General features: G+C 46.4%; 1 protein-coding gene across 3 annotated transcripts in view; it reads left to right on the top strand.

The window, feature by feature from the left end:
- Positions 1-14,060, top strand: part of mphosph9 (M-phase phosphoprotein 9) — a 31,080-nt gene extending 17,020 nt beyond the window's left edge. For all 3 annotated transcript variants that reach the window (XM_079256482.1, XM_079256483.1, XM_079256481.1), the window contains exons 9-24: positions 78-191; positions 266-720; positions 954-1,103; positions 1,707-1,794; positions 1,915-2,130; positions 2,348-2,395; positions 2,469-2,533; positions 4,236-4,337; positions 4,590-4,814; positions 4,892-5,049; positions 7,061-7,330; positions 8,352-8,472; positions 9,506-9,594; positions 10,787-10,986; positions 11,522-11,590; positions 13,526-14,060. In XM_079256482.1, coding sequence (XP_079112608.1) covers positions 78-191; positions 266-720; positions 954-1,103; positions 1,707-1,794; positions 1,915-2,130; positions 2,348-2,395; positions 2,469-2,533; positions 4,236-4,337; positions 4,590-4,814; positions 4,892-5,049; positions 7,061-7,330; positions 8,352-8,472; positions 9,506-9,594; positions 10,787-10,986; positions 11,522-11,590; positions 13,526-13,627 — 2,472 coding nt within the window. In that variant the 3' untranslated portion in view covers positions 13,628-14,060. The remainder of the gene's footprint in view (positions 1-77; positions 192-265; positions 721-953; positions 1,104-1,706; positions 1,795-1,914; positions 2,131-2,347; positions 2,396-2,468; positions 2,534-4,235; positions 4,338-4,589; positions 4,815-4,891; positions 5,050-7,060; positions 7,331-8,351; positions 8,473-9,505; positions 9,595-10,786; positions 10,987-11,521; positions 11,591-13,525) is intronic.
- The last annotated feature ends 759 nt before the right edge of the window (positions 14,061-14,819 follow it).

The raw sequence follows: 14,819 nt of genomic DNA, 5'->3' as shown, positions 1-14,819 counted from the left end.
AGTCAGACATCTTTATGAGACTGGGAGTGAAAGATGAAAAGAACCTGTCCAGACGTCTCACCTCTCGTCTCTGACAGACTCCGTCTCAGGAGCCCCAACTGTCTCTCAGAGAGATCTATCAGAACAAGCAGAAGGACTGTAAACAACCCGACTGGGAACGTTCTGCGACTTCCAGCCCTTTGTCGCCGCAGGTATGTCACATGACTCGCAAGTCGTCTGTCAGCTGGCGAGCAGGTCGGGTCATTAACCTCTAACTCTGCTCCAGGTGCTGAGTCTGGACCCGGCAGCCAACATGCGGTCCGATCGCACCTCTGGGTTTACTTCCCCCTCTCACTTCAGCAGCCCCTCGTTCGCCGCCCAGCCCGTCCTCTACCCCAGAGTCAGGACCCCCGTGACCCCCGACAGCATGGTGGAGTGCAGCCCCAACCCTGGAGATACAGACTACATCTCTGATTCCTCCAGTGTCTCTGCTGTCGGACATTTTCCCACAAAGGTACAAGGCTTGTGGGAAAACGTGTCCCAGTCAGTCAAGTTCACCTCCCAGGACAAGAACCAGCCTTGTCACGCAGCCGGTCGTGCAGGGGCCCCCTTAGCCAGCGAAGAGGAGGGGAGTAACACCCACACCAGCACCCTGAAGCATCAGCCTGCTCCTCAGCGAGCTGCAGTAGGTCCACGCCTGGAGAAAACCTCATCACTAGAGGATCCTGTCGTCCTTTCTCTGTGAGTCCACCGGCCATGATGTTTGCCCAGCCAGGAGCTGGTGTCCGAGTCAGCTGATAAGACATGAAGTTTCTTCCTTACTAACTGTCTGTGATGTCTGGAATTTATCCTTTACAATGGAAAAGGTTGTTGTCTGTTTGTAGCAAATGAAGGAGAAAACCAATAGAAAACTTAAAACTGTGTGTCCCACTGATGCGTCTTCACACGGAGTAGTTTTCCTTCCCTGTTTCCAGGCTGAGGCAGAACCTGAGGGAGAAACACTCTCGACATGTTGCAGACCTGAAAGCTTATTACGAGTCTGAGATCCAAATCCTGCGAGAGAAACTCCGACTCCGAGATCTGCCCGAGGATTTAGAGAGGAGCAATCAGACGCTAGCAGAAAGGTTTGTCCTCATTTTATTCATTTCAGGAAGAAACTACTAGATGGGATTCTACAGAGTTAAAATAAAAAAGTTCTGCAGCATTAAAACATTTTCGCTGAGTCCCTTCTCAGTGAAACGTTGTTAAAAGCTCCGGAAAACGCCGCTGTTTGGCTTTTATCCGTTGCTTTGCTTTTGGCACAACAGCAGAAAAACTCTGCAGGTCGCACCCAGATGTGATCAAACGCAGACCTGCAGAGGTAAAAGACGTCAACAGAAGCTGTTTGGGATCATTTAGCCAAGCTGCAGCTCATCCAGAGAAGTTCAAGCTGAGATGCAAAGCCAGTCGCTGCGTTTCTGTCCGTCTATCTCCTACGTTTCGCTCTCATCAGGTGGTTTTCACACCTGTCCACACAGAAACGTATCGCTCAGGTGTAGCAGAAACACGTTCTGGAGATTTATCTGGGGTCACGTGACCAGTTTGTTTCAGGTAAAGATGATGTGTGTAAAATAAAACCTTGATGGGAACAGATCACGATGTGCAGAGTTTGACAAGGAGTTAGAGGAATGAAGGGAGCTGCTGATTTAATTTGTCTGTGTAATTTATTTGTTTTTGTTTATCTGCAGATGTAAACATCTGGAAAAAGCTCTCGCCGACGCTACGAGTCACATCCAGGAGCTGGAGGCAGCAAACAGCTCTCTGGAGAAAAAACTGGTATCCTGAAATGATTTTCCTTGTTGTTTACGTCACGCAGGAGGAAAAGCTGCGTCGTTTATTTAATGACGTCACGTCTTTCTGACATGAAAACGTTGTGATGCTGTGTGTCGTCTCCAGGCTGAGTGGCCGGAGAGGTACGCCGTGGCGGGCGCCACCGTCAAGTCCCTACAGCAGCGACTGGAGGAAAGCAAACGCTCAGGCAAAGAGAAGGACGCCCTGGCAGCTCGTCTAAAGAGCCGCGTACGGCAGCTGGAGGAGGCGGCGCAGAAAGCCTGCAGGGAGGCAGACGAGAAGGAGGCGAGGAGAGAGAGGGAGTACAAGATGCTGCAGGATGTGAGTCAGTTTGCCGTCGTTCAGGAACTCCTGTTTAACCTGCGGCTCTTTCAGCAGAAGCACCGATCAGATTCATCTAATCAGCATCGACTTCAGTATCAGTCATCAGAAAATTCCTCAGGAACAGTTTCTGTCCAAGCAGGAGACTCAGAAACAGCTGGTTCGTCTGACGCTGATCTTCATGGTTCTAACCCGTCGTTGTCTTTGTTCTGTTCAGCTGCTGGGAGAATACGACTCTCTGATGAAGGACCATGAAGCCGTGAAGGTAAGAGCTCTCCTCGGAGTCTCTCTTCATGTCACCGGCGAGACGGAATAAGAGTCTTGTGTTTGTTTTGCAGAACAACCTGGTGTCGGCGGAGAACAAGCTGGTCGATGCCAACGATCACATTTCTGAGCTGAAGAGGTGAGCGCTCCGTTTCCAGCCAAGCACTTTCTGACAACTGCTGCTGAACAAGATTATAATAGTTAAACAATAAAAACACAGCAAACAATAAAAGCAAAGTCCTTCTGGGTAAAGTGTCAGTGAAAGTAGCTGGGTAAGAAACCGGACAGGGATGAAGCCTGTCTGACCTGCAGTGGCGGTGAGTTCCACAGAGTAAAGACCCTTTCCAATCCGAGTAAAGGAAGCTATTTGGTTGCTCCATGTTTATTCTTCACAGGAGCGGAGATTTGTCTCATGACGTTTTCTTTTCCTCCTCATTCGACAGTCATTACAGTCCTCATATCATAATCCAGGAGATTTACAGGAAAGGGTTCTGGAAAGATGGGTAAAAAATGGCAGAGTTTCACGGCCAAAACGGGCTACTTGACAGATATGTGTGTATCAGCCAAGCGGCAACCTCCAGCGGTTGAAAGTGAAGCCTATGTGGAAGTACATAAAACTGCAGTTCCCCCTTCATCCACTAGGGGCTGCAAAACAGAGCAAATCCCCATAGACTCCCATGTTAAAAAGACCAACTTCACAGCAGAAATAAACATGTTTACAGCAGAAATAAACATGTGTACAACAATAAACATGTTTACATGTAAGGAATTTCATTCTTTACAGCAGTGTTTTTCAACCACTGTGCTGTGAGAAATTACCCACTTTCACCTGATTGGTCTAAAAAAGCAGCTCTGTGTTCATCCAAACAGGCCCCGGTGAAAGATAATAAAAATCCTTTGTTAATCTGATTTCTATTTAAGAGGCTTTGACTTGATGGACTTTATATTAATGGACTTTAAAAAAAACTTTTGGTTTGTGGTGTGCCTTGTGATTTTTCAGTAAAAATAAGTGTGCCTTGGCTCAATAAAGGTTGAAAAACACGGGTTTACAGCAATGAAATTGCTCCAATGACCCATATCAGTTTTTTTTTTTATTAGTCTTTTTAATCAGGTCTGATGCTTTTCAGCTTCATACCGGAGACTTATGGAGGTCGGAGGTGGTTTCTCTGTGTTGTTTCAGTCAGACCTCCGTTTGGTCAGCAAAAAGCCTCCCAGATCGTCCGCCTTGTCCTCCTGCAGCACTTCCTTCCTTCTGCTCAGCATCACTTTTCTACCAGACCCTCATTTCTTCTCACTGCTTTCCTTATTCAGCTGCATCAAGCCATTTTTCCCTCCACATGGGGGCTCTGCAGATGATGATGATGATCTGCGTTTATTCTCTGCAGTCATGGAGAATCAGGACTGGAGGTCTCTCTGCAGTCAGGATCTGATGCTGTTCCTCATGTTTGGATCGTTGCATTGATGTCGAGTTCGCTTCTCATCTTAACACGCAGCATAAACGTTCTGCCCAGATGTTGATGAAGAGTAATGTCATGCAGCATACTCGACATCTACAGCCAATAAAAGTTCGTGTGACGGACTGTCGCTGTCGTAGTTGCTTTTTCCTGTGAAGTTTGGTCGGTTCATGTTCATCAATGTAGAATATTTCCAGGAAAAACAAACAAAGAGCTGCAGGCAACAGATCTGCACCGATCAGTACGCTACCCGTCGATGCTGCACGCTGCGCTGCTGTTCAGTGGAAATACCTTGTTGCATCATGTCAAACGAGCTCTTTACGTGTGTGTGTGTGTGTGTGTGTGTGTGTGTGCGTGCGTGCGCGTGCGTGCGCGCGCATCCTGCAGAGTCGTCTCCAAGCTGGAGTCTCAGGTGAAGCAGCTGGAGCATGAGAACCAGGCCAGAGTCCGATACGCCTCCCACAGCAGCACGCAGCCCTCCGGCGCTGGGTAAGCTCCTCCTCCGGATGGGTGTACACTATGAAGATTTATTACCTTCTTCTTCTTGTTGATTATGGTCAGACAAAGTGGAAACATCTGCAGCCTCTTGTCATGTTTTCTTTGTCCTCTTCTCGTAAATACTGGCAACTTCAAAAGGAAAATAAAATTATGAATAAAGACTAAAGTTTGCAGTTTTCTGCCTGTTTATTGATATGAATCGCTCTAACAGTTTGTGCCTGTTTGGTCCTGAACCGTCTGCAGGCTCTTCCACCACCCAGACCTGCTGCTGTCTCCCAGTAAAAGCCAGGCGGAGCCCGACGTCACGCGCAGGAAGTCTCATTCTGACCAGCTGAACGGCTGCAGGAAGCCGCAGTTCCCTCAAGCCGCCCAGTTGGGCGTCCACAAGAGGCCGGCGTATTCGTTGACCGATCCGTCGTCAGGAACCGGCAGCTCTGTGGACGCCTCTTCGGCTGGTGGGAGCTGGAGGTGGAGTTTCTACTCCTGTTTAGTCTTTGATCCATCTCTGAGAGGGCTTTTAAAGGACTGTCTGATCTGGTCTGCAGGTGTCCGTCTCCTCCGGAGTGCGAGCAGGTTCTGCCTCAGAGCAGACACCTGGACCAGCGGGAGGCCGCTCGGAGGGAGGGGTCCGCCGCCCTGACACCCATGATGAGGGCACTGATAGAGCTGGAGGAGACCAAAGCCACGGAGGCCCGGGCGCCATGTAAGCTCTGCAGAGACCTCTTCATACCCGGGTTTTAACGTGTCTGAGACACCAGCTGATAAAAGTTCAACTTGGTTCTGTGTTTTTAGATTTCACAGTTAAACACGTGGACAAGGCGTATCCACGGCAACCAAATGACAGGTTAACCAGACAGCGGAGGGTTTTATTTGGTGTCGCTGCAGCTCCTGTAATGTCTCCTGTTGTTGTGATCATGGTTCGAGGACATGGAGGAAGTCTGGTCTGTTCCATCCACTCTGCCGCTACATCGGCAGAATGGACCTTCTGGGTCGGATTACAGCTTAAAATGGATCCAGGTTCTTCAGGAGATTGTCTGAGATCAGAACTTCTCGATGTTTAAAGCGGTGACTAAATGAAATGTCAGAAAAAAACGTTGCAACATTTAAAACGCAGAATTTCACCGTATTTAGTTCATGTATGGAAAATTAGTGTGTGATGAAGTTCGGAAATGTGACATAACTTCACAGCGGAGTGTAGCCGTCATGTGATCGTTATACGATTTAGCCGTCATGTGATCGTTATACGATTTAGCCGTCATGTGATCGTTATACGATTTAGCCGTCATGTGATCGTTATACGATTTAGCCGTCATGTGATCGTTATACGATTCGGCCGTCATGTGATCGTTACACGATTCAGCCGTCATGTGATCGTTACACGATTCGGCCGTCATGTGATCGTTATACGATTCGGCCGTCATGTGATCGTTACACGATTCGGCCGTCATGTGATCGTTACACGATTCGGCCGTCATGTGATCGTTACACGATTCGGCCGTCATGTGATCGTTACACGATTCGGCCGTCATGTGATCGTTACACGATTCGGCCGTCATGTGATCGTTATACGATTCGGCCGTCATGTGATCGTTATACGATTTAGCCGTCATGTGCCGTTATACGATTTCATGTTTCAGGCTGTAGTTTCATAACGACACGTTACCTGTTACCGCTGAAAAGTTCATAAATACCTTATTCAGCAGAGCTAACTTTAAATTTGTTCATATCCACATCCTGTCCGTTCAACCTGTAAGTTACAGGTGTGAAGCTAAAGGTCCATTTCTGCATGAAGCAGACGGACGTGCAGACCAAGGCAAACACAGACGGACAGACACGCAATCTTTTGCATTAATTATGTAGATAATTTGGTCTATTTTTAAGGAGCTTTGTTATCCGTTAGTTGACACAGAAACCAAACCACTGGGAACCACTGGGAACCACTAGGAACCACTGGGAACCACTGGGGGGCAGTGTTGGGTTGTAGACCTGACACACAAACAGAGATAAAGAGGAGGAACAGGAAGAAGACGTCACAGAAACCGCCAAATTAAAAGCACCTAAAGAAGCAGAAGTGGAGAACAGAAAAAAAACAAAAAACTTCTTCTTCTGGTGTTTTTGTTCAGTTGTATAAACTTCATAGCGGAGCTTTACTGCTGACAACCGGTGTCAGAAACACAGATGTGAACCCTGAACTCAGCACTGCCCACTGTCCCTCAAACCAAACAGGCTGCTCACAGCTTTTAACAAATGTCCCCGAAATCGGTTCACAAAATTCACACACTCTCGCTCTGCCATCCTGACGCAATCCGACGCAAAGGATGGTACGCCGCTTCGTCCCTCTGAACCCTCCAACAAGGCACGCTGTTGCTCTTCCTTCCTTTTAAAAAGTAGCGAGCCAATCCCGTCCTGACCCGTCTCCTCAGGCGGTCCAACGCCGGTGTCGTGCGGCGCATTGGTCCTTGCTGGCGCACACCTGGAAAAAAAATAAGAGCACAAGAAAACATCCACACAATACGACCGCAGTCCAAAACATGTTTCATTTCTCCATACTGAAGAGTCAGAACTCGTATAAGCTGAACCCCTCTCCCTCCATGCAGAAAAACCCTGGAAATAATCTGATTACTTTCCGTCATGTTTTACATCATGGGAGACGCAGGCGGCTCTAGAAGAGTAAAACAGATTGATGAGGTCCCGTCGGTTCTTTGTGTCTGCAGGGTGCAGCCATCAGAAGACTACGGTCGGGCTCGTGGAGCGAAGACACAAAGAGCTGATTCAGGAGCGAGCCGAGCTCCTCCAGGCGGAGAGGGAGGCGTCCAGACCCGGCGCCGCGTCTGCCAGAGCCGAGCGAGGAGGTCCGAAAAGTCGCGGCGGAGCAGAGAAGAGTGCAGCTCTGCTGAAAGCTCAGAGGAGTCTGTCTCCAGAAGGACACAGATCCTCCTCACTGCCTCCTCCTGCACACAGAAACATTCCCACTGCGACGCCCAGTAAGTATCGCCGCTTCAGACGGGGGGACTGGGTTGGAGTGGACGGCGAGGTGAGGTTATGGGGGGGGGGGGGCGGGGGGGTTAGGGTTAGCCTCGCAGACCACAGATGAACAGAAGAGCAACAATAAATCTTTTCTGTTCTTCTTCTGTTCTGTATTTAAACCTGATGCGGTTCTCACCAGAACCGGTCCAATCCAGTCCAGTCTGGTCCGGGCCGCAGGTGAGGCGGCAGGTAAAGCTTGTAACGCGCTTTAAGCAGCAACTTTGTTCACAAGGACAAAATTACGATTTGTCCTCATGGACGTGGTTGGAGACGTGTTGCGACTTGTTCTGGACACAACACAGGTTATGGGCGTGGTTAGACACGTGATGTGGGCGTGGCCATACACCGGGGGGGGGGGGGGGGGGGGGGGGGGGCGTGGTCAGACATGTGATGTGGGCGGGGTCAACACAGAAAAGCCTGAAGAAGGTTGTCGGTTCTGCGTGTTTGCTGATGCAGGTTGGACGGGTTTTTTACTAAACAGCTGATGGAGGCGGTGAGGAAGTGACGGGTCTGATGCACAAACCCGTCCCGCTGCGGACCGGACGGAATATGAACGGACCAAACCAATACAAACTTTTCTCTGGTTATGATAGTTTATCATGAAGAAGCTTCAGCCACCATGTCGCTCTACAACGTGACATCACTTCCTCCTTTCTGTCCGCCTACTTTCACAGCATTACCAAACCAGACCAGAGTTCACTTCTTTCAGTCCAAAAAGCCGGTTCACACTGCTCCAAATGGGCCAAACTGGTCCTGGAAGCAGACCAAATGGTCTGAATGGGAGGGAAAGCAGCCTCAGTGGTTTGTTCATCCTCTCCTTTAGCGTGATGCTTCTTCCTCTTATTCCCACATGAACCAACATTTTACAGGAAACGAGACTTTATGTGAGTTTGATGATGGTATGATGTCATAGAAGCAACTTTACACCTAAACACTCTTATCTTGTGTGTAATGTACTGTTCTGCCTTGTGCCTCCAGCTAAGAGGGAAACGTTACTCATGCCCCTGTCTGCCAAGTCCAGCCCGAAACGCTGCCCCACGGAGAACTACTCCACCGCTTTCGGCCACCTCATGCCGAGAGAGGAACACCTGCTGCAACGGTGAGCAGAGCTGCATCGCTGCGGCTGCTTTATGGTCTCAGCTGGAAGCTTTTCCATCAGCGAGGTTGTAAAGTTTCCACTTCAGACCTGGAGATTCAGAAAACATGACTCTTCTGGGGGTGCAGAAACTATTGATTATCAGTGTTTCTAAATCCAGGTCCTCGGGGCCCACTGCCCTCCATGTTTTAGTTCCTACCAACCCCTGAACACCTGATGCAGGTTAACATCACTGCCTACCTGATGATGATCCATTGATCTGAGTAGGTGTGTTAAAGTAGGGTTACCTCTAACACACGCAGACGTGACGTTTCCACGCAGACGTGACGTTTCCACGCAGACGTGACGTTTCCACGCAGACGTGACGTTTCCACGCAGACGTGATGTTTTCAGCCTCAGCTGTCAGATTCTGAGGCTAAAATGATGTCAAATGAATGTATGAACAGATAAAGCAGCATAAAGAGCAACCAGAAGTTTGTAGAAATAACACACATAGATCAGCAGTGACCAAGCCTTTTCTCATCTACACATTATTCTCTCACGTCTGAAACACACACACACACACAGTTTCCACACGTCTTCCTGCTACTATCTACCTGCTGTCCTCACTGCAGCACCTCCACCTCAGCTGCATCCCAAACGTCTTCCTGGCTTTATTCCAGCCATAGAGGATCATTATTTTCCTGCTTTTCTCATCACTTGTTGATCTTTGGCTGCTCCTGATTGGACGTTACCGTCAGTTTAAGCTCTCTGATTGGTGGAAAGTCTGACAGGAAGTGTCTTCATCATCATGTCCAGGTGAAAATAGAGGTCTCTTAGCAACATGGTAGTGATGGTGATCCATTTTTATGGTTAAAATATGATAAATAAATGTGTTTTGTGGATTAAACATAGAGCAGGTCTTCTTAGACAGGGTCCTGCGGGGTTTAGAGGTTTCCCTGCTGCAACAAATGAACTATCTAACAAAAGCAGAAGAAAATTCTCTGATGGAAGGACTGAATAAATAATGATGTTTCCATCTCATTTTGTGTTTCAGGGGGGACGGACAAGTGGACCAGAGACGTCACTCGTTCCACAGCAGCAGTCCCAGGAAGAGACTCCAGTTCACATCAGCAGACAGAGATGGTGAGACCCTCCTGGGCTTCCATCACATTTACAGCATAATATCTGCTTTTATTTCCTCCTCAAAGCTTTCGGAGTAACTGGGTAAACTGGTTGTTGGGATTTTCAAAGCCTTTCTACGGTGGCCGATGGCAGCGCAGAGAAACTCGCCGTAGCTGGAGGCCAACATGAAATAGTTTCTGTACTTAAGCATATTTTATATAAAATCAAAAGATTTGTTATAACATGTTTTCCGTGTGGGACCATGTTGGGATGCTGCGCAATCTCGCTGTGAAACGCGGCTCCTCGTTGTTTAATCCTTAAACTTTGGACTGAATTTGTTTGCTGCCTGCTTCATGACCTGAAGGGAAGTCATGTTATAACAGTTTAACACCACATTAATTAATTATTTTTAAATTGAGTGTTGGTGTGTGTGACCGACGTGTGTAGGCTGTTGGAAAGTTATGAAAATACGGAACAAAGTGCGTCCCGTATCGGTTCAATCAGGGACGCAACGTTTGTCAATTAAAGGACGATTCTGTATTTTACGAGACGGGTGGCAAACATAGACCACATCGTGGCAACTCGTTCTTCTGCACACAGACCTCCTACAGAATGGCCGTTTACGTCCCCTTCGTTCGTCTCTCAGGTAGAAACTCGCCGGAGCGCTTCTGTTGTGAGACTGAACTTGCAGCGTTTTGTTTTTGCAGCAGTTTTTCCTCCTGCAGCGCTTTCCTGTATTGGCAGTTTGTTGCTGTATTTGCAGCGAGTTTTTCTTCTTTTGCATTACGTTTTTGGATTTGCAGCGCTCTTCTCTACATGCAGCGTTTCCAGCTTGCATTTCTATTCCTAAATGCAGCTGTTTCTGTATGAGGCGCGTCGGCCACCGTACTTTTCTAAGCAGGTGAAAAGAGCGGAGCGAAGACGTTGTCATGGTGTCGTCCATGTTTCTGCCTCCATGCAGAGACGTGCCGACAGGAAATCTCCTGAAACGTCTCGTCTTCGCTGCTTTTCACACGTTAAACTAAAGAAACGATTTTGTGTCAAAGATCCAGTTTAAACTGGTTGCCAAGTTGTGTGTCAACAGCTCTGGTCCGTCTCTCAAGTTCGGAAAGTTTAACGACTTAAAAACCTGAAAACAGGTTTTTCTCCTGAACCTGAGGAACTGAACCACTTCCTGCCTGCTTGTTAAAACCAGATGATTATATTCCTGCAGACCTTCCAGAGCCTGAGTCCTCCAGCAGCGTGAAACCGCTGGACAGCAGCTCCCAGCTGGGCTGGGAGGAGCAGCAGGTCTGCAGCGGACCCCGCCTGCAGGACTCCTGCGAGGACGTGGCCCTGCCGGTCCTGGACAGACCGCTGTCGCTGCCCGAAGCCGAGAGGCTGTTCGACGAGCTGACGCAGGAGAAGCTGCAGGTGAGGCTCCGCAGGAAACTCAGACTCTATCAGGATCAATCAGGATCCGATCAGGATCAGTCAGGATCCGATCAGACCCGATCAGGATCAAATCAGGATCCGATCAGGATCAGTCAGGATCCGATCAGACCCGATCAGGATCAATCAGGAAGTAGAAATAAGATGCAATATAAAGACAGCAGAAGAAAGAGCTGGGGGTCGGGGGGTCGGGGGGGGCAGACTGGCGTCCTGCAGGTTTTAGAAGTCTCCCTGATTCAGATCAAGCAGCAGAGAAACTCCTAGAACCTGCAGAACCCGGGCCCTCCAGGACCTGGACTGAGGATCCAGAGTTACAGATTTAAAAGCAAGTTTTAAAACTAATCCACATGTCTAGATGCTGAGTTAGCTTGTTAACCCCCCCCACCATCACGGTAATCTGGCCTGGATGAAGACCTGGATCAGGGTCCAGTCTGGACCAGGTCGGGTTAGAGGAGGATGTTGGTCGCTTTCTTCACGTTGCAGATAAACGGTGAACCGGAATGTCTTTGTTCTGCAGGTTGAAGCAGCTTTGAGCCGAATGCCCGGAGCAGGCGGGCGCGTGACTCTGCAGACCCGCCTGGACGAGGTGAGACGCCGCCGACACGCCACACGGGATCAGTTCTGTCTGCGGCAGAGAGACACAGGAAAGGGTTACCAGTAATCTGGACTGGTTTCCTGTAATGTTTTAGATCAAAGTAACTGTTATCCCAGGTGTTTTCATCTGGAGGAAAAGCAGCCGAGTGAGATCGGATGAGGCGGTCAGGATTACTACACGCATGTGGAGATGTACATGTATGTTCATGTAAAATAACGCCATCATACGGAATTCTGGATTTTCCAGGTGCAGATGTCTGGAATTACATCTGTTGCAGATTTTATAGAATTATTATGGTCTGGAAGCTGTGATGGTCACGTAAACACAATATTTAAACATAATTTAAACAATAAATATATATTTAATAAACAAAGTCAAGATTTGTAAAAAAAAAAAAAATCCGAAAGCAAAATTTGATTAATTTGAGAAAAATGAACTGATTTATATTTTTATTACAACATAAATCTATCAGTATTATAATTAGGGCCCGATGCCGATAGAAAGACTTTAGAGCCGATATAATGGCTGATAAACTCATCTACCAGAAAAAAATGGAAAAATAAAACTCAAAGCTAAAACACGACATTCTCAGCTCATTCTTAAACTCATGTCTACCTGTTAGACACCATGAACTGTCTGAATTATTCACCGATTTAAAACATGTAAATCTGGTTTTCTTATTCCACAGTGCCGACACACCGTCACTGTTTCCATCAGCCGACCTCTTTCCTTCTTCATCGTATCTGACAGGGAAACCAAACTGTTCCCACACATGAAGTTCAAGTTCCTCCGCTCGCCATGACCACGCTGCACTTATGTGGAACGATTTTACACGCAGCTTTCTTTTTTTTTTTTTCATATCACGTGTGTGCCGAACCGTAGATACTGATCCGAACGGATCGCGGATCAATGATGATCCGTTGCACCACCAATAATAATAAAAAGTAGTCAGAAGTTGTGTAAATGACACGCAGACACCAACTTTCACACACGTTCACCAGGCTAAACACTAAGTACTGCTTTCCTCACTGCAGCGCGGCCACGAGGCGCGCAATGACAAGTCTGTAGAGCATGTAAGAGGGAAAACATAACTGTTTGTTTAACATTTCAACTTACCAGGGACAAAATATAAAATGCTGGTGAGCAGACATGACTTTACTTGGGTCAGCTGCGATCTGTTTCACTGTCCGGTTTGCTCCGTCTCGGCTTCCACGGTAGGCAGCCATGAGCAAGGATGGCCCCGCCCCCTCTACTTACCCAGCAGACATGGGCGCCATCTGCTGGATAAGTAGCCCAATTACATTTTTAACTGGGCAGTCTCAGAAACAAGCATGACAAAAATAAATCAATAAAAAATAGGCAATTTTTTACCGATAGCCGATATCACCCTGGACCCTGTATCGGCCGATATATTGGTTGGGCCCTAATTATAATCAATATTTAAAAATGCTTTTATATAATTTTCTTGTATGAAATGTATTTTTAAAATGGCCAAATATATTATATATACATTTTACGTGTGGGCGTGCGTTTAAAAAAAAAAAAAAAGAGGAAATGTATGAAAATTAATTTTAAATGATGTAAAATAAAACATTCCATTCACACCCCTGGTTTGTTCTTCCCAGATCAGATTGGGTGGAGTTGGACCGAGACGTTTTAGTTACGTTACTTTGTTTCTGTAATATTTTGTTTTGTTGGCGTCACAAGACGAATAAAACGTAAAGAGTTGATCCTGTTTCACACATTATTAATTATTATTAACTATTACACATCAAGGACGGATCATCCTGGAGAAAGGAAACATTTGTTTTAGTTGTTTTCTCCACGTTTTACCTGAATCATGTTTTCATGTGAGGATGATGATGATGATGAAGAGAAGCAGAAAATGTCTGTTGTTTCACCTTTAATTCCCGCCTCGCCCCCCAGGTGGCCTTGGAGAACCGTCTGGAGCGACTGAACCGTGATCTGGGATTCATCCGGATGACTCTGAAGAGATTCCACGTCCTCCGTACTTCCTCCAGCTCTTAGCGCCGCCGCTCGCCGTCCGCCATTCCTCCCAGCTCCCCTGTACAGCAGCCCCCTCCACATGTTTTTATACGCAGTACTTGTTACTCTGGGAAACTTTTTTACTTGTGGGAAAATTACTGCAACTTCTGAGGTCTATTTTTAGTAAAGCACAGATTTGTAAAGTCGTTTACTTTTGTAGCCACAGAAATTGTAAACATGTTTTATCACCTGGATGATCTCACTGCCATTTCTACGTTTTTATTTGACGTGATGTCGATGCTTTTCATTCCACGTGTCAGACGGACTTTCTTCATACATTTCATCGTTGCTGAGCTTGAAGGAAATCTTTGTTTACTTGAATCAAAAAGCCTTTTTCTGTTGTTTACACTTGTTTATTTGCTTCCCGACGCCGAACCAGATCAGAACCAAACCAGCATTCACACACGTCACCTGCTCGTCCGTTTCTCCTTCAGCGAGGACGCCTGTGCATGACCCGTCTGCACTGCTTCTTCTGTTGCCACGACGACGTGACTTCACTGGACCTGTAATGTTATTGCACAATAAATTAAGCTTTTTTTAATAACTGGAAGTACATCTCTTCTTTTCTGTCAGGACAAATATGAGAAACAACATGGAGATTATGTTGTGGTGGTTTATTCTTCAATGTGACGAATAAGTAGACAGAAATATCTTGAATTAAACAGATATGTTAAAACGTAAATATGCAAATGAGCCTGCAGGTACAGAAGGACAAAAAGAGGAAGGAAGACGGTGGAAAGCATGAAAATAAGGACAACAGGTGAGGTGATATTTAGAACAAGAACAAAACAAAATGGATTTTTTTTTTTTAAATAAGTAAAGATAATGGGAAAGTTAATTTTACTTTTTTTTTATGAAGATAATGGGAAGGTTAATTTTACTTTATGTATATATATTTTTTTTAATGAAGTAAAGATAATGGGAAGGTTAATTTTACTTTATTTTTTCTTTATTTTTTTCATGAAGATAATGGAAAGGTTTTTTTTTTTTTTTCCCGTTTGGCATTAAATAATGAAAAGGAAGGTGGAAAGAGACCGATGTGGACGCTTCAGGAGAGAAAATAAAGAAATGTGCTCTTTTTAAAAAAAACAAAAACAAAAATTTTTTCACAATATAAAAAAAGTATAGAATCTGGTTTAACTTGAAGCTTTTATTGTTTGAACCGGTGTTTTTC

This window comes from Telmatherina bonti (genome assembly GCF_933228915.1).
Source record: "Telmatherina bonti genome assembly, chromosome: 17".
In the NCBI taxonomy this organism is placed as follows: domain Eukaryota; kingdom Metazoa; phylum Chordata; class Actinopteri; order Atheriniformes; family Telmatherinidae; genus Telmatherina; species Telmatherina bonti.
Note: the sequence above shows the minus strand (reverse complement) of the source record. Positions and strands in the feature narration are given on the sequence as shown.